Below are 23,072 nucleotides of genomic sequence, written 5' to 3'. Positions count from 1 at the left end.
TGACTTTAGTGTTTAAATTGTAATTTATAGAATCCACTGGCTGTCTTCCCTGGAGCTATGAAGTGCTGAGTTGATAATGTCTGGAACTTCAGGATCTCAAATATGATATCAATTCATTATTTAGAGTTAAAGAGCTTCTATCCTTTTTTTTAAATATTTGTTTTTAGTTTAGTACAATCGCTTTACAATGTTGCATTAGTTTCTGCTGTATAACAAAGTAAACTGGCCATATGTATACATCTAACCCTTCCCTCTTGAACCTCCCTCCCATGCTTTCCATCCCACCCCTCTGGGTCATCACAGAGCACCAAGCTATGAGCTTCTATCCTTCTAACAAAAACTATTTTTTCCCAGGATCCATATTGTTTGTTATCTAATTAGCAATAGCCAGAAAGAGTTTGCCCTTCATAACTTGGAGATATGTGTGTGTGTGTTCAACTATTCATTCTGGCATATTATAATCAATGCAGGTTTTTATAGAATATATTCAGATATGGCAATTGATCTGATTGAGATGACAGTCAAAGTGAGTAAATCCAATTCAAATGGACCTTGCTTGTTGATTTTCCCCTCATCTCAAGAACCTGGACTTAATTAAGTATTTTAAAAGTTCCCATTTACTTCAAAGCATAGTGGGTATGTATTTCAGACAATCAAGAGATTTACCTTCAATATTGGTTGATATCATTCTTTGGAATGACATTCTTATCAGCATACCAGCAATGCAAAGATAGTTTAACAGATTTGTTCAAATTTCTGAGGTTATTGGCCAGCTCCAAAGAGAACCTAGGGATTACCAAGGACGTTTTACTTTTGAAGTATTTCTTTAGGTTTTTAATTTTTTTCAGTTGTTGTTTTGTTTTTAATATTTGTTTGGCCATACTGTGCAGCATGTCAGATCTTAGTTCTCTGACCAGGAATTGAACATGACAACTGTGCATTGGAAACTTGGGAGTCTAAACCACTGGACCTCAAGGGAAGTCCTGGAGCATTTCTTGAGTGGGAATAAATGAATGATTGCTGCCAAACCAGAAACTCCTAGCTGCCTAGCAGTGTAGCATCCCAAAAGTTTTCCCTCTTTTTCAGAGGTCCTCAAGCCCTTATTATATAATTTTTTAAAAAATCCCTCAAACTAAAATTATATTATTTCTCTCAATCCCTCAGGATCCATCATGGTAAGAAAATTTGATAACCTCACAGAACAACTAATATTCTCTCAAGAGAATTACCATGAGGTGTGACAATCACATTGATTACAAAAACTTAGAATCAGCTATAGGTGTTGGTGATAGGCAAGTAAAACTAAGGAGTTTCCAATACGAAGTGAAATTTGTCACCAGCTTCTGGCATTCACCTTTCTGTACACAGCTGGGATGCCAGTTAACATTTTATGCCACTGAGAAAGTGTTACATAAACTTGGCGAAGCTGCTGCCACAGAGATTCTGCATTTCTAAGGGGAGAAATCTGTTTTGGACAATTAAGTGCCCTGTGGTTCTCTTTGGCATTTTTCTGTGCAAGTCTCTTAGATGTCTCATCTTTTCAGAATTGCGTGAGTTGATTCATGCAGTGCACCAGGTTGGAGGAATGCTGAGATGAATTTTTTTCTTGCTAGATTTCAGGGCTAATTTGGCAAATGCATTGTTATAATGGTTATGTTCCCTCCCCACATCAGCGTGCTGAAATGTCTCACTCTGAGAGAACAGAGAGACAACTACTGTGCCAAAAGTGGCAGCTGGGGAAGATTAAAAAAAAAAAAGTACAGATAAAGGAAACAAGGGCTGAAAGGTAAGAAAGACAGCTGGGAGATTTAAGAGACATGGTTTCTAAGCAGCTGAAAGAGATAGGAGTCCAGAGAGAGAATGTTTGCAAGATAAGAGGCTTTGTGCAATCTGGAGAAATATGCCAAAGATGATAAGGGATGCAGCTGTTAGGAAAGTGTGAATTATCAAGATTCCCGGTATGCCCTGGATGGAAAGCCATTCCCCATGTGTGCTTGAGAGGCAAGCACAGAGACTTCTTTCACCGGTCAGTCTCAGTCCTCAAACTCTGCAAGTATGTACCTCCCACTCAGCCGTTCCCAAGCTGCTATGGCTCCTGGTCTGGGCACTATTTCTTCATCAAGTTCTTTCCTCCTTTGTCTTTTCTTAACTGGCATGGAGACAGTCAAGCTCACTACTTTAGCTCATGCATGGCAGATGACTTGAACCATATACCTTTAATATCCATATTCTCCATTTAAACTCCATGTTGTTATTATTAAAGTTGGCAGTATTTATTAAAAGTGCATAACTATTTGACATTCTTTGACATATACTCATTCAATTTTATGGTCATTTCTAATAATAAATCACAGTATAATACATTTCCCCCAAAAGCACAAATGGATGGAGGTCAAGATGACTAAACAGTCATTATAACCCTTAGTATAGTGACTACATAAAGGTTGTCCACAGAAATTAAATTCAGAGAATGAGCACAGAGGTATTTGTGCTATGCTATCTTTATATGTATCTTTATATATTTTAAAGGGTTTTAATCATGTAAATAACTTGCCTCAGGGTCCTTAGATTTGGTTTTCAAGGGTCTAGATTGAAAGCATGTTTGTTAAACTTGCTTAAAATTTCTGAGACAATTCATAGTGACACAGAAAGAGACTGCTAAAATAATCCTGTGGCAGTTAGTCTTTGGCATCACCCAGACCTGGGTTTCAACTCACAGTTCTATCACCTTTAGTTACAACTTTAAGGAAATTATATTAGCCTCCAAAACAAGTGAAGATAATAACGCCAAGTCTATAGTGAGACTGTGAGGATTTAAGATAACACATGCAGTTATTTATATTAGTCAAGATATGGAAGCCACTGAAATGTTGTGAAGTAATTAGCCTCCAACTAATAAAAAAAAAAAGATATGGAAGCAACCTAATTGTCCGTCAATAGAGAAATGGACAAAGAAGATGTGGTGTATATATACACACTGGAATACTACTCAGTCATAAAAAAAGAATGCAATAATGCCATTTGCAGCAACATAGATGGACTTGGAGGGCATCATGCTAAGTGAAATAAATCAGAAAGACAAACACTGTGTGATATCACTTACACCTGGGCTCTGAAAAATACAACAAACTAGTGAATAAAACAAAAAAGAAGCAGACTTAAGAGAACAAACTAGTGTTTACCAGTGGGGAGATGGAAGAAGGGAGAGGCAAGATAGGGGAGAGTAAGGAGAGTGAGAGGTACAAACTATTAGGCATAAAATAGGCTACAAGGATATACTGTATAACACAGGGAATATGTTCAATGTTTTATATATGATAACTATAAATAGAGTAGTAGTGTTAGCCACTCAGTCTTGTTCAACTCTTTGCAACCCCACGGACTATAGCCCACCAAGCTCCTCTGTCCATGGGATTCTCCAGGCCGGAATACTGGAGTGGATTGCCATTCCATTCTCCAGAAGATCTTCCCGACCCAGGTTGAACCTGGGTCTCCTGCATTGCAGGCAGATTCTTTACCAAGGGATCGAATCTAGGGCCCCTGCATTTAGAGCACAGAGTCTTAGCCACTGAGCCAAGGAATTATAAATAGAGTAAAACCTTTAAAAATTGTGAATCATAGTGTATACCTGTAACATATGTCCATGAGATTGCAAAGAGTAGGACACAACCCAGTGACTAACACTTTCATATTTTCAGGTATATAACAGTGATTTACAATTTTTAAAGATCATGTTCCATTTATAGTTATAAAATATTGGCTATATTTTCTGTGCTATACAATATATCCTTGTAGCTTATTTATTTTACACATAGTAGTTTGTACCTCTTAAATCCCTTAATCCTATGTTGCCCCTCCCCCTTCCTTTCTCCCCACTGGTAGCCACTAGACTGTTCTCTACACATAGTGCTTGTTTTTTGTTTTCTGTTTTAATATCTATTTATTTGGATGCTCCTGGATTTAGTTGCTGCAAGCAGACGGGATCTTTAGCTGTGGCATGTGGGATCTAGGTCCTTGACCAGGGATCTAACCCAGGGATCCAATGGGTTGGGAGCCTGGAGGAGTCTTAGCCACTAGACCACAGGGAAGTCCCACATGGAGTGTTATTAAAGTATTATTGATTGATGAAGTAGGCAGAGTACACAAAATTGGCATTAGATTTTGTAATATGGGTCCCCATTGATAAGCAGGTACACAAACTACAGTTAGATGTCAAGTGAAAGGACGAAAGAGTGGATTTCTTGTAACTGGGAATGAGTCGAACTTGTTCAGAGCAACACTGAAAGCTTCCTCAGCCCCCTGGAATCTTCCACTCCCATTCTTTTCAGGCATTCACCTCTAAGTGCAGGAATTTTGCCTCCACTAATTCCGTGGTCACTTGCTCATATGTCACAGGAGATTGAGGGCCAGTGGCTCTGTCTGAGGGATTCTCTGGTGGCTCAGATGGTAAAGAGTCTACCTGTAACGTGGGAGACCCAGGTTGGATCCCTGGGTCAGGAAGATCCCCTGGAGAAAGAAATGGCAACCTACTGCCAAATGGCTCTGTCTGAGGAACCCAGGGGAAGCACCTAGGGGTCACTAGAAAGAACAAGTCTGGAAGCAGGTGGTGAGGTAGCAGGCACAGAGGAGGTGGTTTCAGGCCACCCCACCTTGAAACCCAGTTCTGCGCCATGCTGAAGCTGTGGCTTGGGGCAGTTGGGGATACCATTGAAAGTGAAAGTAAAGGTCGCTCAGTCATGTCCAACTCTTTGCCACCCCATGGACTACACAGTCCATGGAATTCTCCAGGCCAGAATACTGGAGTGGGCTGCCTTTCCCTTCTCCAGGGGATCTTCCCAACTCAGGGATCGAACCCAGGTCTCCCACGTTGCGGGCGGATTCTTTACCAGCTGAGCCACAAGGGAAGCCCAAGAATACTGGGGTGGGTAGCCTATCCCTTCTCCAGCAGATCTTCCCAACCCAGGAATCGAACCGGGGATACCATTACTTACTTCACATTTAAGTACCTGGTGCCTGACGTGTGGTTAGCAGTGCAGGCCGCATCCCTTCTTCAACTTTTTTACTTCTTCCAAAGACCCATCAGTAGGAGTGACCCGCATTGAGGCAGAAGCATGTGCAAAAAGAGACGTGCAGAGCTAACCTTCCTCCGCCACACATGATCTGTTCCTGTGTTGAAGGAAACTATACTGGTTAGCAAGGTAAGTACATTTTTCTTTAATCTTCCCCCGCCCCTCTCTCTCTGTTTTAAAGCCCCTTGGCAAGTGGGATATTAGTCCCCCACTACCAGGGATCAAACTGGCGCCCCTTTGTTTTTTAAGAAGCGAGGCGGCTTAACAGCCAAGACCTCCAGGGAAGTCCGGCGCCACCTCTACTCCCTACCCCCGCCGCCCCCCAGCTTGTCTGCTTAAAATGGAAAGTGACAGAGGACAGGATGCTGTCCTATCCCTGGAGGTCCAAGGGCCATGACGAAGCTCCGTCTGGGACTACCGGAGGCACTCGTGCCTGCTTCTAAACCTTCAGTTACCAAGAATATACCTTTTTAAAAATGTCTAAACCTTTCGGAGCATAGTTCAAAAATTCAGCTGTTGTTCTGTATTGAATTAGAAAACTAGATAGCTGATCAGTGTAAATAAATAAGCTGCTTTTCCTCACCCCTAGACGAAGTGTCCTGCCGCCGAGCCCCCTCGCCTCGCGGCTCCTGCTCTCATGACCCGCTTACAGGCAGGTCCTCGCCACACGTGACCCGCCCACAGGCAGGTCCTCGCCACACGTGACCCGCTTAGGTCCTCACCACACATGACCTGCCCACAGGCAGGTCCTCGTCACACGCGAGCTTGCTCGCCCACAGGCAGGTCTTCGCCACACGTGACCCGCTTACAGGCAGGTCCTCGCCGCACGCGAGCTTGCTCGCCCACAGGTAGGTCTTCGTCACACGTGGACCACCACAGGAGGTCCGCAGGAGCCACACGTGACTTGCTTACGGGCAGGTCCTCACGACACGTGACCTGCCCATAGGCAGGTCCTTGTCACATGGGAGCGTGCTCGCCCACAGGCAGGTACTCGCGACACGTGACCCGCTTACAGGCAGGTCCTCGCCACACGTGACCTGCCCACAGGCAGCTTCTCGCCACACGTGACCCGCTTAGGTCCTCACCACACGTGACCTGCCCATAGGCATGTCCTCGCCACACGCGAGCTTGCTCGCCCACAGGTAGGTCTTCGCCACACGTGATCCGCCCACCTGACTCCCACTCCTCCTTCTCACCCCCTTCCACGTGGCTGTAGGACACGCTTTTTTCCTTTTCATTATTTTCTTCTACTTCCTTTTCACACCCCTCCTTTCTCAAATTTCAAAATGGACACAAGACAACGCAGAATGGAAGTGCGTGCTCGTTAAGATGCCCTGAAGAATCTTTTCTATCTTCTTCACATCTCTTCACATCGTCTTCTATCTCAGGTGAGGATCTGAGGCACCTTGAGCACAATTGGTGTGGCTTAGAGAGTTTCAGAAAGTAAACATGTTCATACCTGGTTGCGACTGTCAGGTGAACCTAGTTTAGAGATAAGAGATAAGCCTCATTATTTCTGGGCTTCCCTGGTGGCTCAGTGCTTAAAGAACCCGCCTGCAATTCAGGAGAGATGGGTTCGATTCCTGGGTTGGGAAGATCCCCCTGGAGGAGGAAATGACAACCCATTCCATTATTCTTGCCTGGAAAATCCCATGGACAGAGGAGCCTGGTGGAGGACAGTCCATGGGGCCACAGAGAGTAAGACCTGACTGAGGGACTGAGCACAAACGCCCATACTTGGCAAAACAAGGTTTTTGTGTTTCACGCTCACTCTGGAAGTCAGTTTGCCCTTCTGTGAACATATTATCTGAGCTATTAAATGAAAAGAAATAACGATTGCTACTCAATCCCTGCTATGATGTAATCAGAATGACCTCTGAGAGTGGAAACAGGAAAAACAATGCACGCACTGCAACTCACTTAAAGTATATTGATAGCATATTTATGGCTTAGAGGTAGTATCTTGGATTTTAAAAAGCTATGACATTCATCTCCCAAGAGACAAGTAACTGGAAAGAAGGGTACTGTATTTAATTTTTGGCTGTGCTGGGTCTTCATTGCTGCCTGTGGGCTTTCTCTAGTTACAGAGAGACTGCTGCTTCTGCTGCTGAGTTGCTTCAGTCGTGTCCTACTCTGTGTGACCCCATAGATGGCAGCCCACCAGACTCCCCCGTTCCTGGGATTCTCCAGGCAAGAACACTGGAGTGGGTTGCCATTTCCTTCTCCAATGCATGAAAATGAAAAGTGAAAGTGAAGTCGCTCAGTCCTGTCTGACTCCTAGCGACCCCATGGACTGCAGCCTACCAGGCTCCTCCGTCCATGGGATTTTCCAGGCAAGAGTACTGGCGTGGGGTGCCATTGCCTTCTCCGACAGAGACTGAGCTACTCTCTAGTTGCAATGCCTGGGCTTCTCATTGCAGTGGCTTCCCTTATTGCAGAGCACAGGCTCTGAGGTCCACAGGCTTCAGTGGTTATGGTGCTTGGGCTTAGTTATCCTGTGGCATTTGGAATCTTCCTGCACCAGGAATCAAACCTGTGTCCCTTGCTTTGGCAGCTGGATTCTTGCATTCTCCATTGGTTAATGGACCACCAGAGAAGTCCAAGAAGGTTACTTTATAGACTTTCCAAGAAGGGTACTTTATAGGCTTTCTTTCTGAAGAAGTTGGTCAAGAATTACCAGATACTGTGCAATTTTGAGACAGAATAAATACATGATATCAAAGCTGAAAATCCTTTGTATTTAAAATTTCTAAAGTGCTTATACATGTATTGTCTAATTTCTTTCTTATTTTGATTTGTGATTGGGATTTCAAAGTCTGGAATGTAAATGACTTATCTAAAGTCATTATTGAACTTATAAAATTCAACTTGGACCAGATATCCAAAATGAAACCTCTTCTGTGTAAAGTGCTTAAGCAAAGCGAAGTTAGAATTTCCATGGAAACAACCTGGAACTTTTGAAGGAAAAAAAGAGCACAAAAGCATAAAAATGCATTTACTTATTTTCTTGGTTCCTCTTCACCTCTGCCTCTGTAAACTTCAGACTGTCATCTTAATAAACGCTTTCAAGCCTCAGAGGGAATTAAGAACAATATTTGACAGGAGTGAGGAAGAAGCTAAAAATATAGTTCCCTGTGAGAGAAATATATTCCATAATCTTTTCATCTTCCCTTCCTTCCCTTGAGCAATCCCTCCATCTTTCAATGTGATTTTTGTGCCACTCATACTGCACAGCAAGTTTAGCTGCGACTTGGTCAGGAAGAGGAAAAATAACATCATGAAATAACGATTTTGCCCTCTTTTGGAAGAGTCACTTCATAGAAGACAACGGAGGTCTATTTCCAAATTAATATTGTGTATATTACCACAGTATAACTTCCATTTGCCTAACATTCAAAATTTCTAAAATGCTCTCATATCAGTTAACTCATTTGATCCGTATGACCTGAGAGATTAACAAAGCAACATGTTAGATACTATCAGTTTATAGGTTACCAGCATAGAGGGGTACAAGATCACCCTGCTGGTAAGTAAAGGAAAGAGGACTCATCCAGCTCTTTGAATCTCAGATCATCGTATTCTGCAACTCTACAAATATAACTAGCTTCCTGACCAATGGAGAACTTGTGTCATGGGTACGCCCCCGTCTTTATTAGGAATTAAGAACTTTTACTTACTTTTAGAAATATGTGCTCTAGCATTATTAAATAAAAATCTTGTCCTCTCTGTAACTGCTAATATTGATATTCATATAGATCAGTAAATACCTCCAAGGTGTAGTCAGGTGTACATGAACTTCTGGCTTCCCTGAGTATGGCTATTTCTGACAAGCTTTTCCCAGAATCATCTGACCTATTTTTAATTGATAAATCAAATGTTTCATTTTAAAGCTCAGCAATCAACACATGACTTATAGAGGGCACAAGTGACTTTTCATAAATCTGAAACATTAAATGTAGAGCTTGTCTTTTGGAGTATAATGATCACTGATGCATGGACTGAACTAAGTAGTTTAGAAATTATTTTGCTGATCCAAGATAATACCTTGAAGTGCAATACAATCTCTCCCAAGGTGTTTGGTGGTGTCTAATTTTCTTTCGAAAATTAAAGGCAATTAAGGTTGAAGATTGTGGTGGCTCTAAATAGGATGATAGTTATCATCAAGTAGAAAGCATGCTGGAATCTTGTTATAACTTTATAATTTTCAAAAACTAATGGAATTCAATAAAAGATATTATATCATGGATTTGGAAAACATTAAGACCTAGGGACCAGCAGACAATCCATTCCATAACTAATGTAACATGTACACTTTAAGGCAATATGACAGTCATGGCCACATCACTGTGGACAAAAATTTAAAAATATAAACATTCCAAGAGGTGATTTCCTCTTTGGTTAGCTTTTGCTATAGGACATTACAGAAACTGTTTACAGTAATCATTTCTCTAGATAAATAGTAATACATTTGACTCTGTGCTAAGTATAGAGTTTGCCAAAAAGTTTGGGTTTTTCCATAACATCTTATAGAAAACCCCAAATGAACTTTTTACCCAATAGTTGATATACTTTAATACTTAAAATAACCATGTAAGATAGGTATTTCTGTCCTAAAATTATAGATGAGAAATCAATAAAAACCTCACCCCAAAAGTGGACTACAAAAAGCAATGTGTTTTAGTCACATTGCCAGTACATGGTTAGAGATTAGTACCAAACCTCAGTTTACCTGAGCCCAGCATCACTGCAGCTCTGAGCTGACCGTTCCCATTATAGCCCTCTCCTTCCAAACAACCTTCAAGTAACCAAGTTCCAGTGCCATGAATGTCCTTTCATTCATTCACTACTGGGGAAAGACCTATATCATGTGCTAAATGTAAGGCAGATACTGAGTTAATGAAATTTACTTAAAAAGTATAAAAAGAAGGCATCTGGGAAGCTTTCTGCTCACTGAAAATGCTACCTGGAAATCACACCATTAGTTCTAATTAAAGAGAGACATCATTCCACTTTTACCACAAAAGGAGAAACAATCAATGCAACAGAAGTTGTTAAAAATTATATTTAATACAAGTGAATAGATTAGAAGATCTGAAATGTTATAAAGCAATATACACAATGAATAAATAATTTGCACAGGAGAGTCATGTCTACATTACATAACACTGTCTAGTATGGGAATACTTAAATCCAGTGATAATGGAGAAAGTCCATAAAAATGCTAACCTGTCTTCCCTTGTATGAAATTGTTCAAGTATAAAAATCCAATACAGTGTAAAATAGTATTCAATTTAGTTTAAGAATAAAAATTGCAAGTATTGCAGTTTCAGAAGAAAAATGTAAAGCAGCATTTAAAAACTACATAAGAAGTGTTAAAACTAATGAAGTATCAGTAAATGAGAGCTGCATGAGCAAAATCAGAGAAGGAAGCATGAAACTAGCAATTGATCCTGTTAAAAAAAAACCCTAAAAACTAAAATAAACTAAAATGTGTTAATGTAAGAGTATTCTCTTATACAGTGCACATATGAATTTAAATAAATCCAAGTCAACATCTTTAGTTGAATAGGTTAATATTTAATATGCTACATCTAGACCTACTAAATAATTTATGCCATGAGATGAATACATAATTTTACAGTGTCACATCTAAAGTTCCTTTCTTTAGAGTGCAGCATAGTAAAACTTAAAAATAAATATCTTAAATAGCATTACTATTAAGGCACAGTATAAACCACATTATCATTAACCATTGAAGAATTGTCATCTCAGTAACCTTGGTGTCTCATGTACGGTATTCACTAATAAATAGTTTTAAATATGACTCTGAAATAGATACTAAAAAGTGTAAAAGGGAAAAAAATAAATGTCCTTAAGACAGGTCTTAAGGGTTTAGAGTCTGCAAACTTTGCCTGCCTTTAATCATAAGCCACGAGTCGACACAATAAATAGAAAGAGAAGGCGGTTGTATGTAGTAAAAGCCTGATCCTATTTCAGAATCAGAATTGCTGACACCAGCAGATACAAGTTTCCCAAAATTGAAACAGGATGGGGAGAGGGATTAGAATGTGACAAGCTCATCAAACAAGCACAAGTGATGTGTTCTTTCCAGAACTGTGTGTGTTATTGATTGTCTGTACAGCTGTTGCACCCATTCATTCCACATCACCTGTTTCACAGTCCCACTCATCCACTGGGTGGATGAGAAAATAGCTTTGGTGCCTGTCCACCACTTCACCCACTGCCACGCTCCTAGATTGATTGTTCGATGCCCTTTTTTTTTTTTTTTTTTTGAGAGAGTAAGAACATCACCTTCTTACTTGAGAAAAGTTCTCTAGGCCATAGTGACGGCTAAAAATGACAATCAGTGCTTTCACCATTTTTTTTTTTTTAAATCTGCTTTTCAATGTAATTCAAGCTACATATTGCTCACTCTGTATTCCCTGGTTCAACTAGATTCAAATAGCATTTTCTAACTGTAAAAGGCAGTTTGCTTCCCTGATACTATAAAAAGAGCAAAAGTAAAAATCCCGTTATAAAAGTGAAGTTCCATGGTTTCCTCCTGCCACCATTTCGTCGCGGCCTTGTATTTACTCAGGCTCTTTGGGATTGATTTCCAAAAACTGCGCCCACTCCCCTTCCTTCTTTTGCACGTCTAGAATGACTACTGGAGTATTAAAAAAAAAAAAAAATCATAATTCTGCTTCACAATAACATAGCTTTTTTTTTTTTTTTTTTTTTAAAGCTGTTAAGTCAATGTTAACTCTCATTAGCTACTGAAAACTGGGACATTTTGGAAAGAGAAAGCAACTAGACTTTGATCAGGGGCTACGGGCCTATTGCATCCGGTCTGTTTGCAGCTGCTGAGGCTGGTACTGGCCGAAAGCGGCGGCGGCCGCGGCGGCGGCGGCGGCGGCAGCCGCGGTCCCAGGTGCGGCGGCGGTGATTGGCTGCTGCACCGCGTAGCCGTAGCCCCCGGCCGTGACGTAGCCCGCGGCGGCCGGGGAGGCTGCGTACGGGTACTGATCGTAGGCGGCCGCGGCGGCGGCGGCAGCGGCGGCCGCCGAGTACTGTGCGTACGCGGCTCCCGTGTAGTCGATGTAAGGCGCGGTGGAGGCGGCCGCGGCGGTGGGCTGGACGTGGGGGATGACCACTCCAGGCTGCACAAAAGCCTGTGGATAGACATAGTGTGCAGGTATCCTGTTTAGAAATGGGAAAGAAAAAGAAAAAAAGTCAGGCAGGAGTGGCCTCCTGGGTTGAGCCTGGCTTCTTCCGAGATCAGACAAACTCCAATTTAGTGGTTATTATGAGCATAGGGTTGCCACAATATCGACTTGCCAGTCATCGGCGAAAGGAGTCCGGCCGGAGCCCAGATCATGGAGTGCCCCAGAAAGAATTCAACAAGGAAAATAGGATACCCTCCCTGCTGGAACTTTTTATTCAGGATCATTTTGGAACCAAGAAATAACTATGGAACCAAAGTTTTGGGAAAAAAGAAATCACGGTTCAGGAGGGCCTCGCACAGAGGAGGTTATTTCCTAAGTGCTAAGTTACGACTTCAGAAAATTTTGTGATGACTTCGTACAACAAAAACGGTTCAGCCAATGGAAAGTTTCTTAAGTGTGAACAGAGGACTCCAAAGGGAATCCGTGATTGTTCAGTTCCGTAAGGGTGATGGCCGGTTTCTCACAACGACAATCAATTTTCACAAAAATCTGTCTGTTTATTATCATGGCAACCCTACTGGAAATTGCTATGCAGACTCAGCACACATTAATCTCTCTGCAACCTCAGTCACCCTTATTAAAGATAATGATAATAAAAAAAAGAAGCAGGCGACAAAATTAAAAAAAAAAGGAATTTAAAAGTTCACAAGTGTGGTAAACACAGCAGAATCACACTTTTTCAAACGAACTGTAGTGCAGCTCACTATCACAAGAGGCTGTTGTGGGAAAAGCTACAGAAATGCTATTAACATTCATGGCAGTGATTCCCAAAAAGAATGTGCAGCACGCTTTTGGTCTTTCTTTCTCTCTTTTTCTCCATTAAATTCATAAAGACACAAGGGTCAATCAAACCTGTTTGACTATCAGGCAACCGAAGGTCAGCCAGCTTGTTTATCTCTATGCAAGACAGACAGAAGGGGTTTTGGGGGAAATGATGAGGTTGAAGGAAAAGGTAGGGACAGGGAAACACAAACTAAATATTTCTCAGATTAATATCAACTTAATAGGGTTACAATAGTAAGACTAAGGAAACTTTTTTTTTTTTGGCATCTAATAACTCTTGTTTCACCTTCAAACTCAACAGAAACAGATTTCTTAGCGTATCTGTTTAAAATCTTCCCTACTGCTAGATATTTTATACAAATCAATTCTATTATGGTGTATTATCCTATAAAAGTTAACGTGAAACAATTAAGTACCTTTTAAAATTACACATTCAGAGGTCACATACAAAACACACTCCAATGGCCTTACTTAAAAGTTAATGTTGTTAAAAAAAATACACAAGAGGTATTTTTGAAACCCATGCATCTCAATTCTCACTCTTGCCATTCATAATGGCTCAGTTAAAACACTACCATGAATACCTGATTTATTTTCATCTTTCTTTAGAATAATCTCCATCAAAACCCTCTGTATTTCTAAAAATATGACACCATAATGCCATCTGCTTGTTGCCAAAAGCAACATATAAGAAGTACAAGCACAAGTGACAATTTTCAAATTTTAAAGAACTCAAAACAGAAAACTGAATATTAAGATTTTAAAAAACATAAACTTTGCTTTGCCTTTTCAGAGTTCTACTGAAAGCACTCATTAAGGAACATCCATGGAAAAGATGAATTTATCACAGAGGGTAACAAACTTTGACCCCAATGATAAAAATACACTCGATTTTACTAGACTTGTAGATCTTTCCCAGTGCCAGAAGAAACGACGTCATCAAGTGTTTCTGAGGACACTTAGAGATGTTCTTAATTGCTTGTCAGAAACCAGACGCATGGTCATGCACACACTCAGAACTTCTCTGCAGGTCAGGTGACTGACTTGCTCACAGCGACAGGTGTGGCTTTATGAAACACTGTCCCTGGAGGCTGCCGTGTCCACGATGTGCAGACATGGATAAGAGAGCCTCACTCATGCCAGTTTACATGTGGTGATGGACAGCAGGGGCTGCAGCCGGGCTATTTTTGATCCTGTCATGCGACAAGGGTTTCCAGCGGGTAAAATGTCTTTATAAGGCCAAAGTAAAACATCTATCAGTTGCAAAGGCCAGCCAGTATGAATCTCACTGATACTGAAACATTAACCCATGTGCTCCCAAAGTTCCAGAGACAACAGGAGGGTTGCTAGGCTTCTATCTCTGAATAAAGGTGGTAACTAAAAATAAGTTTAGCCTACAAAAAGGCAGGATCAGTGTGTGTGTGTGTGTGTGTGTGTGTGTGTGTGTAGAACATTTTAACTGATAAGTTAGACAGGGTTTCTTACAGGACTCTTGTCTGCATTTGATTTTACATTAATAGCTTTCATTTGATGCTGCCAACCAATGAGTATAAAGTTCCCAGGAATATCAGAAACCTACACAAAGTCTGGCAAGGGTTAGGAAGCCATCTGGAAGGCAAATGAAACCATGGAGTTTTTTTTTTTTTTTTTTTTTTTAAGGCTTTAGGGAAAGGAGAATCCAGAAGACCATGGACAGACTGAAATATCTCAATTCAGGAAGGGAAGCAGAATCAGACCAAAGCAGGAGATGGCGCTTCTCAAGCAGTTCCTGTTTGTATTAATAGTCTGTGGAACCCATTAAGGCAGTTTGGAAATCTCCTTCCCACTAGAGATCTACCAACATCCTTTCCCTCAATGAATCATAGAATGTACATGCCTAATAGCAATAAGGGGTTTCCCTGGTGGCTCAGATGGTAAAGAAACTGCTGCAATGAGGGAGACCTGGGTTCGATCCCTGGGTTAGGAAGATCCACTGGAGTAAGGCATGGCAACCCACTCCAGTATTCTTGCCTGGAGAATCCCTGTGGACAGAGGAGCCTAGTGGGCTACAGTCCATGGGGTTGCAAAGAGTCGGACACAACTGAGCGACTCAGCACAGCACAGTAGTAATAAAAGAGAAGAGCGAAGCTGACACCTTGGACAATTTTCAAAGAAAATTTACTATGTTTTCCTTTTCTTCCTATCTCTTCAAGTCCCTCTGGTGTCTCTCTGTGACTTTGGACATCCTAAAGGGTTTCTTCTTCCAACCTATCACATACACTGCTGACACAGTCTGCATCTCATTCACCTGTTTAAAATAGCCTAGGTCCCTAACATCCTACCAAGCTAAGTGCAAACTTCTTAATTAAACTTTGGCATGACAGGTCTTTTATACTCTGGCTCCAAAATACTTCTTCCAGTATTTCTTCCCACCTTTCCTTGAATCCAGCTCAGCTAGGCTCCTCAAGATTTCTTGGACACACCACAGACACCTAGCGCTTCACCTTGGCTCATGACATCCCCTGGCCAGGGACACCAGTCCTCACTCCATCTCTACCTGTTGCAATCCCAATCCTACTCATCCTAGCTCTATCACACATCATGTCTAAAGTCTTCAAGAATTTGCTTCACCTTTTTAGCCTCCCATATTTCTGTTAAGTGAAATGAACCTAATAGTTCCAACCCTGAACTGCTGTGCATTAAATAAAATTATCAGTGTGAAGAGCCTACAGTGAGAAATAACACTCACTACAAGAGTTCCCTAGCCTCCATCATGTTTTAAAATCTATTTCAGATTCTACCTCTTTCATGAAGACTTCCTGGATCCCACCGACCTGATGTTGCTCTCCCTTATCTGAAACGATATGGACAGCCCTTCCGCATGCTTCTCAGTTTTCTTACTAGATTATAAGAGAGCCCAGTTGTGTCTTTGGGGCTAGCGACTGACACAGAGGAAAGACTATGGCTTTGGAAGTCATGCAAACCGTGATTCTGAACCTAGAATCAGACTCTAGCCCGTAGTAGCCATTGTGGGAAGTTAATTAACCTCTCTGCATCTCAGTTTTGCACCCATGGAAAGGACATTAACAGTGTCTTTATCAGATAATTACTGTGATAATTAAATTACATAATTTATGTAAATCCTTTATCAGTACCAGGCAAGTAGCAGATGTTTGGTTAACTGTCCTGCCTGCCCCACTTAGCAGACAGTATAATACTTATTATGCATTAACGCAACTAGAATAAAACTTAGCACTTAAAGGAATACTGAGTAAATATTTAAATGTATTTCAACCTGGTCTAAACTAGCCTGGAATTTTCTACTCACAGATCCATAATCTCTCCTCTCCAAGATTTCAGTAAGAAAATGATTCTTTCAAATATAAAATATTTATAAGATGTGGTTTGGCAAATCCACCAATTTCTATACATCTGCCCACTGTGTTACATCGGAAATTCCTTCAGGCCAAGATTTTTTCTTTAAAAGCCTAGAGTAATGTAGGGGTCATTTAAAGACCATTTAAAAAATAGTTCTAGAATTTCAAACAAGTCAAGATTAAAAATTCTCAAACTTCTTTCCAGGCCTAAAAATAAGAACATGTGGCATTCAAATAGAATTGAGGATGACCAGGTGTGATTTGTTAGGTACAGACTCTGGGAATTAGAGCAGTGTTAAGAACCCCTAAAAAGAAAGAGAAGCCTTGCTTGGTCTATCTGGAATGCTATCTATTTCTAATAAGAACCTCAAATTCAATTTATCCAAACAGTAATAATCACCATCCTTTATAAAGACAGCTGCTATTAGAAGGGATGAACAACTAAAGGTTACTATCCAAATATACTTGATTTAAAACTTCCCACATGACACATTCTGTTTGTTATTTTTTCCCATATACTGCTTTCTTTCTCACAGATCCATAGGACTGTCACAGCCAGTTCAAATTTCTATGTCTATCTCTCAAGACCCTCCATAGAAGTCTCATTTCTCCATGCGCTGAGTCTTTTCTCCTCTGTGCCTTTGCTGATGTTCCCCTATCCTATACCCTTTAGACAGGTCCCTTTTTTCCTTTCACCTGTCCAGACATACCACTGGTCCAAGTCTTATTCCAGTCCCCACAAAGCTTTGTCCAACTCCTCCGACTCATCTATTTTCTTGCTATTCAGAATTCCTCTTGTACTTCAAATAATACCGAGTAATTTAGCAATGAATAGTTCCTGATAGATTTGTGTTAGTTTCATTTCCCAAACCAAAATGCAGTCTCCTTATTTTGTACCATCCACTAGCACCGAGAAAAACACACACATGCTAATACCGGTTGATCAATTTAGCTGTATAACAGCTGTCTCGGGATTAGTAACGTGAAACCATGATTTAAGTTCACCGTCACTTCTTAAGATGTATGTTCTCCCCAGTTCTACCTTGAACATAGTCTAGACCAATGAGAGGGGGCATCCCCAGAAGTAGTTGGACCCATCAACTACTATTTGTTGTCATATCCAGAATGGTTTGGATGGGGTGTCATTATGGATACACGAAGGCCCTTTCTAATCTTATTGGACAGAAAATTCTTCTATGGTTTAAAAAAAAAATAAGGGTTGGCAGTAAGAGTGAGAATCTTGATATGGTTAAGGGAAGGTTATAAAGAAGATATTCACGGAAAATATAACTTGAATCTTCCAAGTCAAATTATTATTGCTTCTTTGGATCTACTCTTGGTATATATCTATCTTGGCAGATAGAATCTAACCTTTCAGGTTACACATGTAGATGTTCAGGTGCTAAGCTGCAAAAGAAACTATTAATATTGTTGAGAATGAAACACTTCTAAACAGTTAGAATATTCAAAAGGAGAGTGTAAATTTCTGGCATTAGTTACAGCCAAGTGAATCAGGTAGAAAACAGCCAAAACAGACCCTAGGTGTTCAGAATAAATTGAGGTGCTTGGAAATGTTTTTTCCCCCATATAGTGTCTGAATGGAAGGGAAGTTGGGGAGCTTGGACAGGGAAGGCTCGTAATCACAGAACCCAGAGAACACAAATATAAGCCGGCTGTTCACCCGAGTCAGATCTGAAAGGTGAAGGTTAGTGCTACTCTGCTCAAAAAAACTGGCCAGTGTTAATGAAATCTGATGAGAGTTGTTGAAACTTTAAATTAGAAGGCCTAAAAGTGGATACACACTGCCAAAGAAAGAACCCCATCCCCAGAAAAACGCCCCAGTAAAACAGAAACTTAGGACATGCAAGCGATGAATCTGTGTTCTTACAGAGGGAAATCACACCATTTAGCACTCACTACAAAAATATGGTTAAGTGGAAGTTACAGGCTACAGCTTAAAAGCAAGGAAATAAAAAAAGGCCCTTTGCTTCCCATGGCAAAGTCAAAAGTCAACACCCGTCAACCCCACCACCAAAACCAAAAACACAAAGAGCCCCTTCCCCGAGGAAAAGAAAACACTTTCACTACAGCTCTTTTCAATTAAGTAAAAAAAGCACACAGTTTAGCTATCAACACCACTTCATGACTGTAATAAAATAAAGCACACGGAGGTCTATTGACTATGGTGAAAAAATAAAACAACACCAACATCCATGCATCGTTAATCACCATCTGAGCTTGTGTGTCTGAGTCTACTGGTTACACAGTTTAATTCCAAACAGAACTATTCCACCTCTTATCATGGTATCCTTCTGATCAGTTAGCTTAACAGTATACGAGCCCTGTCAGGTTAGAAAGAGATAAATACAATTGAGTCAAGTTGAACAGCAGTAATGGTGTTGGGACACAATCGTCTGTACACAAGTCATACCTGGTATTTTTGTTTTGTTTTGTTAATCATAAGCTCAAAATGGGTCTGGTTGGGAGGCTGCATACTTGGTCAGATAACTTGACTCATCTAAAAATATTTACATTATCAGCATTCAAAATACACAAACATATATAAATATGTAAACCAGGAATAGTGTATAACATGATGGTCTGGTCGGATATAACAAAAAGACAGGTTAACAAATGATAGTCATATTGAAACTTAGGAAGGCCTGATTCATTGACTTACCCAAAAGGTCTTTGTATAAGGGCTGGATGAAGCTGTTGAACACCAAAGGCAAAACCTAACAATAAAACATACCACATTCTCTATTTGTGCATGTTAGGCATTTATTACTTCTACAAATAAAATGCAATCACACCTTTCACTTAGAAAAGGTAATCATTCTTTTAATACTTTAGAGAAAATATTATAAATATGTTTTTAAAAGTCATTTTACTAATGTTATTGTTAAGTTAAATAAAATTTTCAATAGGCTTCAAGTGGAAACTAGAAATGATCCTCAAAGTTTAGTTGACAGACACAGAGTAAGACCTTAGAAAATCAGACATAAAACGTTCTTATAATATGAAACCAAGAACAATAGGACTTGATAATGAAGTTACACATGGCAGATCTTCCAACAATTCTGAATCATGATCTATAAAAAAGTCTTTTTAATTTGGGACATTCTGGAATGTTTTGGACAATGCTTTGGAAGATTATGGCTTTTACAGATTATAGTATTAAACATTTACAAAACAGACTCTTTTCTGGACAGCAAAACACACACACTGTATTAGATAAATACATGTTTTTTAATGCTCATGAATATTTGCACATGCACACCCTTTCTTGACAACCTCCTTTCCTAGCAAATCTGTTTGGATTGAAATGTCTACGTCTTTCCAAAATTTCAGATGGACAGACTTAAGAATGAAGAGAAATTATTTAAAGTTGCATGCCCAAGAAAAAGATTACGTTTGTTGAATAGTTGATTCACAATTACTTGTGCGAATGCAAAAGACAGTGTAGTAAGTAATCCAAAAGGTCATGTTTTCACATAGACGAAATTCTCTCCCTTTTGGTGACTAACAGCTGTATGACTTTGGAGTAAACCATTTCTCATCTCTGCATCAGTATCTTCATCTGTAACGTAAGGGTCCTGAAGTGCATGGAATCTCTTTATTTTCTGTCATTACAAATATGCTGTGATTTTATTTTAAACATTTACCATCTGGGCACCACCAGCCCCCTATGTTTCTTTTGGGTCAGTGTTCTGGTTGAACTGCCCGCTCTGAGCACAGGGCAACTGGTGACCAAAGAAGAAACACCACCATGTAGAGAAGTATAAGCAGCTGGAGTTGACAAATCTGACCCGTATCATCCACACTGGAATGGCCAACAAGTGGCCAAGAAGAGGAAAATGGAGATTGAACTACGTATACAGAAGACAGGGGAGTCAAGCCCAAGTCTGGGTGTGTACAAACTGAACCCAACCCCAAGATCTATTTTTTGCCCACAGGTACATTTCAAGTCAAGAAAGGAGTCTTTTCAACTCTCATCTATCTTTCATGTCTTGGTAGAATAACCAGCCACAGTTCAACTTTACTCAACACATCTACAGATGCTCAGGGAACTAGGGTCTTCTCAATCAGGGATTCACCCTATTCAGAAGTGGGGGGTCTCTATGGAGGGGGCGGTGGAGGTGGTTCCAGGGATCTTTCTCACCTGGTTGCATGATCCTTGGTTTTGCTCCCAAGTATGCCAGGTTCACGTTGGCCTTCCTGCCATCAATGATGGGGTTGGGATCCTTGCAAGCTCTTTCAGCAGCAGCCCGGTCAGCCATGGTGACCTTAGCAACATACACACAGACATACACACAGAGCTCTAAATCGACCTCCGAAGAAACCAAGAATCGCATGGAGAAGTTATTCGTGTTAGTAAAACTACGCTGTTTCATTAACTTTTTCTTTTTTTTTTTTCCTGGCAGTGGGGGTTGTAGGGGGAGAGGAAACTAGAATTATCCTTGACCCTCCATCCAAAACACACAAAAATAAGAATACAGAAAAGTGTAAAGAAAGAACCACCGCCTCCTCCCACCTCTAAAGTTCTAGGGGTGCTGGTAGGGCCTAACAGAGACTCGGAAGCCAGAATTCAGTCTCAGAACTCCTCCAGATTTCCCTTCCCCCGACCATTCCCCGTGTCCCTACCCGGCCCGGAGGCCACGGTTTGCTTTCAAGAAAGACTAGCCTCGCGTCCGCCCGGCGTTCCCAACCCCGCAAATACTCCTCAACCACAATAGCTATTGTCCTGCGATGGGGCTCCCTGCTCCTCAGCAGCTGAATTTGCACGCTGAAATCTCCGGGAAGCTTAACTATGCTCTCTTTCAGTTTGGCAAAAAGCCAGAGGCTCATCTTTTAAAAGAAGTCATCTTTGCAATTACGAAAAAAAAAAAAAAACAAGGGGGGTGGTGGTGGTGGTGGTGGTGGTGAGGAGGGGTGGCCTAAGAAGAAGAGCCCCAGACCTCCTGGAGTGTCCCCTCCCGGCCCCAGCCGGAACGCCAGGAAGACGCACTCATTTTTACAAAGCAAACAGCGCGCTTAACCACCAGCCTCCAACCCTGGAGTGCAATTATTCCCAGGGGCTGCGGCCCCTCCCTCTCAGATCTCAGCACCCCCCAAATCCCGCAGACATCACAGTTCTCTCCCTCCCCTCCACCCCTGCTCCGCCTGTCCCCCGACCCCGCCGCCACGCTCTCGGTCCCCCCGGAACCCCGCGAGGCAGGCGCCGGCCCTCGGTCCCCAGCGCCACGGCGCGCAAACTTTCAGTTCAGCCGGGGGAGCGAAGGGGCAGCGCCGCTCCAGTTCGCAGGGGTCCTCGCACCGCTGCGCCGAGCCCCTCACTCCAAACTCCAACCCCTCCGACCCGGCGCCACTCTGTTCTCTCCCCGCCCCCGCGGTCCTCAGTTTCCCCTCCAGGCTCTCGGTCGCCCCCTCCATACGCGCCACCCCCGCTCCCCCCACCCCCCCATCCGCGCAACTTACAAATCCATAGCCCCGGGACTTGCCCGTCTGCCGGTCGGTGATGACCACAGCCTCCTCGATCTCGCCGAAGACCTCGAAGTACTTGCGCAGGCTGGCGTCCGTGGTGTGGTAGGGCAGCCCCCCGACGAAGATTTTGGTGTACGTCGTGTCCTTCTGGGTGGTGTGCATCTTCGCGCCCGCCCCGCGGCTGGGGCTCCGGCTGCGGCTGCGGCTGCGGCTCGGGCAGCGGCTGCGCGTCCTCCTCCGGCTCCGCGTCTCCCGCACTCTCTCGCGGCCGCCGGGGGCTACAGGCGAGCCCGGGGGCGAGGGTGGCGGCGCGGCGGCGGCGGCGAGCGGCCCGGGGGCGACCGAGGGCGCGGGGCGCGCGGCTGCCGAAGTCGCCAGCAGCCGCCCGGGGAGACCTGACTTCGCTCTCTCCTCCCGCCCCCCCTGCCGGTCAGGGTACAAATCCTCCGGATCGTCTCGCTGAGGCTCCGGTTCTGTAGGATGTGCAAACGCTTTCCACTCACCCGGCGGGGAGGCCAAATGTGAAATGAGAGGGGTGGTCCTCAAGCGAAGATCGGGGTGCGTTTAGAGGTAGATTTTTTTTTCTTTCGCAGAAATTAGGTAGGTGTCTCGGGTGGGGCCTGGGGAGGGTCGGCAGTGAGAGCGTCCAGGCGCGGAGGTGGGCTGGCGGGGGGCGCGGCGGCGGTGGCGGGGCCCCGGGTATTGGGGTGCGGGGGGGGCGGTGTGGGGGAGACTCCGCGCGGCTTCGGCTCCGGGTCCTGTCCCTCCCGCCGCGGAAGCTGGAAGACAAGTGGCGAGAACGGCTCTCCACCTCTCTGCTCCCTTCCCCCCGCGGGCCGGGGGTCGGCGCCCGGCTGGGGAGGGGGCGGGCCGGACGCCTGCGATTGGCCGCGGCCGCACCTGGGGCGCCCGGCGCCGCCGCCCCCCAGCTGTTGGGAACAGCTGCTTCTCTGCCGGCGCGGCGCGGCGCGGCGCGGCGCTGGAACCGGCGCTGGGGCAGGGCTGGGGACGGCTGGAGGCCGCCTGGCCCTCGGCGTCGCCTGTCCTAACCCGTCAAAGTCCCAGGGACTCGGCGCGGCCTCAGCCGGGACCCGGGGCGCGGGGAGCGCGCCGGAGCAGGGAGCTGCGTCGCTTTCCAAAACGGCGACGCGAGC

The 23,072-nt window shown here is 43.1% G+C and overlaps 1 protein-coding gene across 1 annotated transcript; it reads right to left on the bottom strand.

The window, feature by feature from the left end:
* Positions 1-11,338: 11,338 nt before the first annotated feature.
* RBM24 (RNA binding motif protein 24) lies at positions 11,339-22,718 on the bottom strand. Its single transcript, XM_043450255.1, has 4 exons — positions 21,913-22,718; positions 20,597-20,720; positions 19,115-19,169; positions 11,339-12,269 (listed from the first exon to the last, which is right to left on the bottom strand). Exons 1-4 carry the CDS (start codon positions 22,078-22,080, stop codon positions 11,906-11,908), a joined length of 711 nt encoding a protein of 236 aa, XP_043306190.1. The 5' UTR covers positions 22,081-22,718; the 3' UTR covers positions 11,339-11,905.
* Positions 22,719-23,072: the final 354 nt, after the last annotated feature.

The sequence above is a fragment of the Cervus canadensis genome, chromosome 28, assembly GCF_019320065.1.
Source record: "Cervus canadensis isolate Bull #8, Minnesota chromosome 28, ASM1932006v1, whole genome shotgun sequence".
Classification (NCBI taxonomy): Eukaryota; Metazoa; Chordata; class Mammalia; order Artiodactyla; family Cervidae; genus Cervus; species Cervus canadensis.
The sequence above is the reverse complement of the archived record's forward strand: the minus strand, read 5'-3'. Positions and strand labels throughout refer to the sequence as shown.

Excerpts from the sequence above, each read along its gene's own strand:
- RBM24 (XM_043450255.1), bottom strand. The coding sequence starts at position 22,080 with ATGCACACCACCCAGAAGGACACGACGTACACCAAAATCTTCGTCGGG. Across the intron at positions 20,721-21,912 it reads AGTCCCGGGGCTATGGATTT|GTCACCATGGCTGACCGGGC; the intron begins GTAAGTTGCGCG and ends TATGTTGCTAAG. Across the intron at positions 12,270-19,114 it reads CTTATACAAAGACCTTTTGG|GATACCTGCACACTATGTCT; the intron begins GTAAGTCAATGA and ends ATTTCTAAACAG.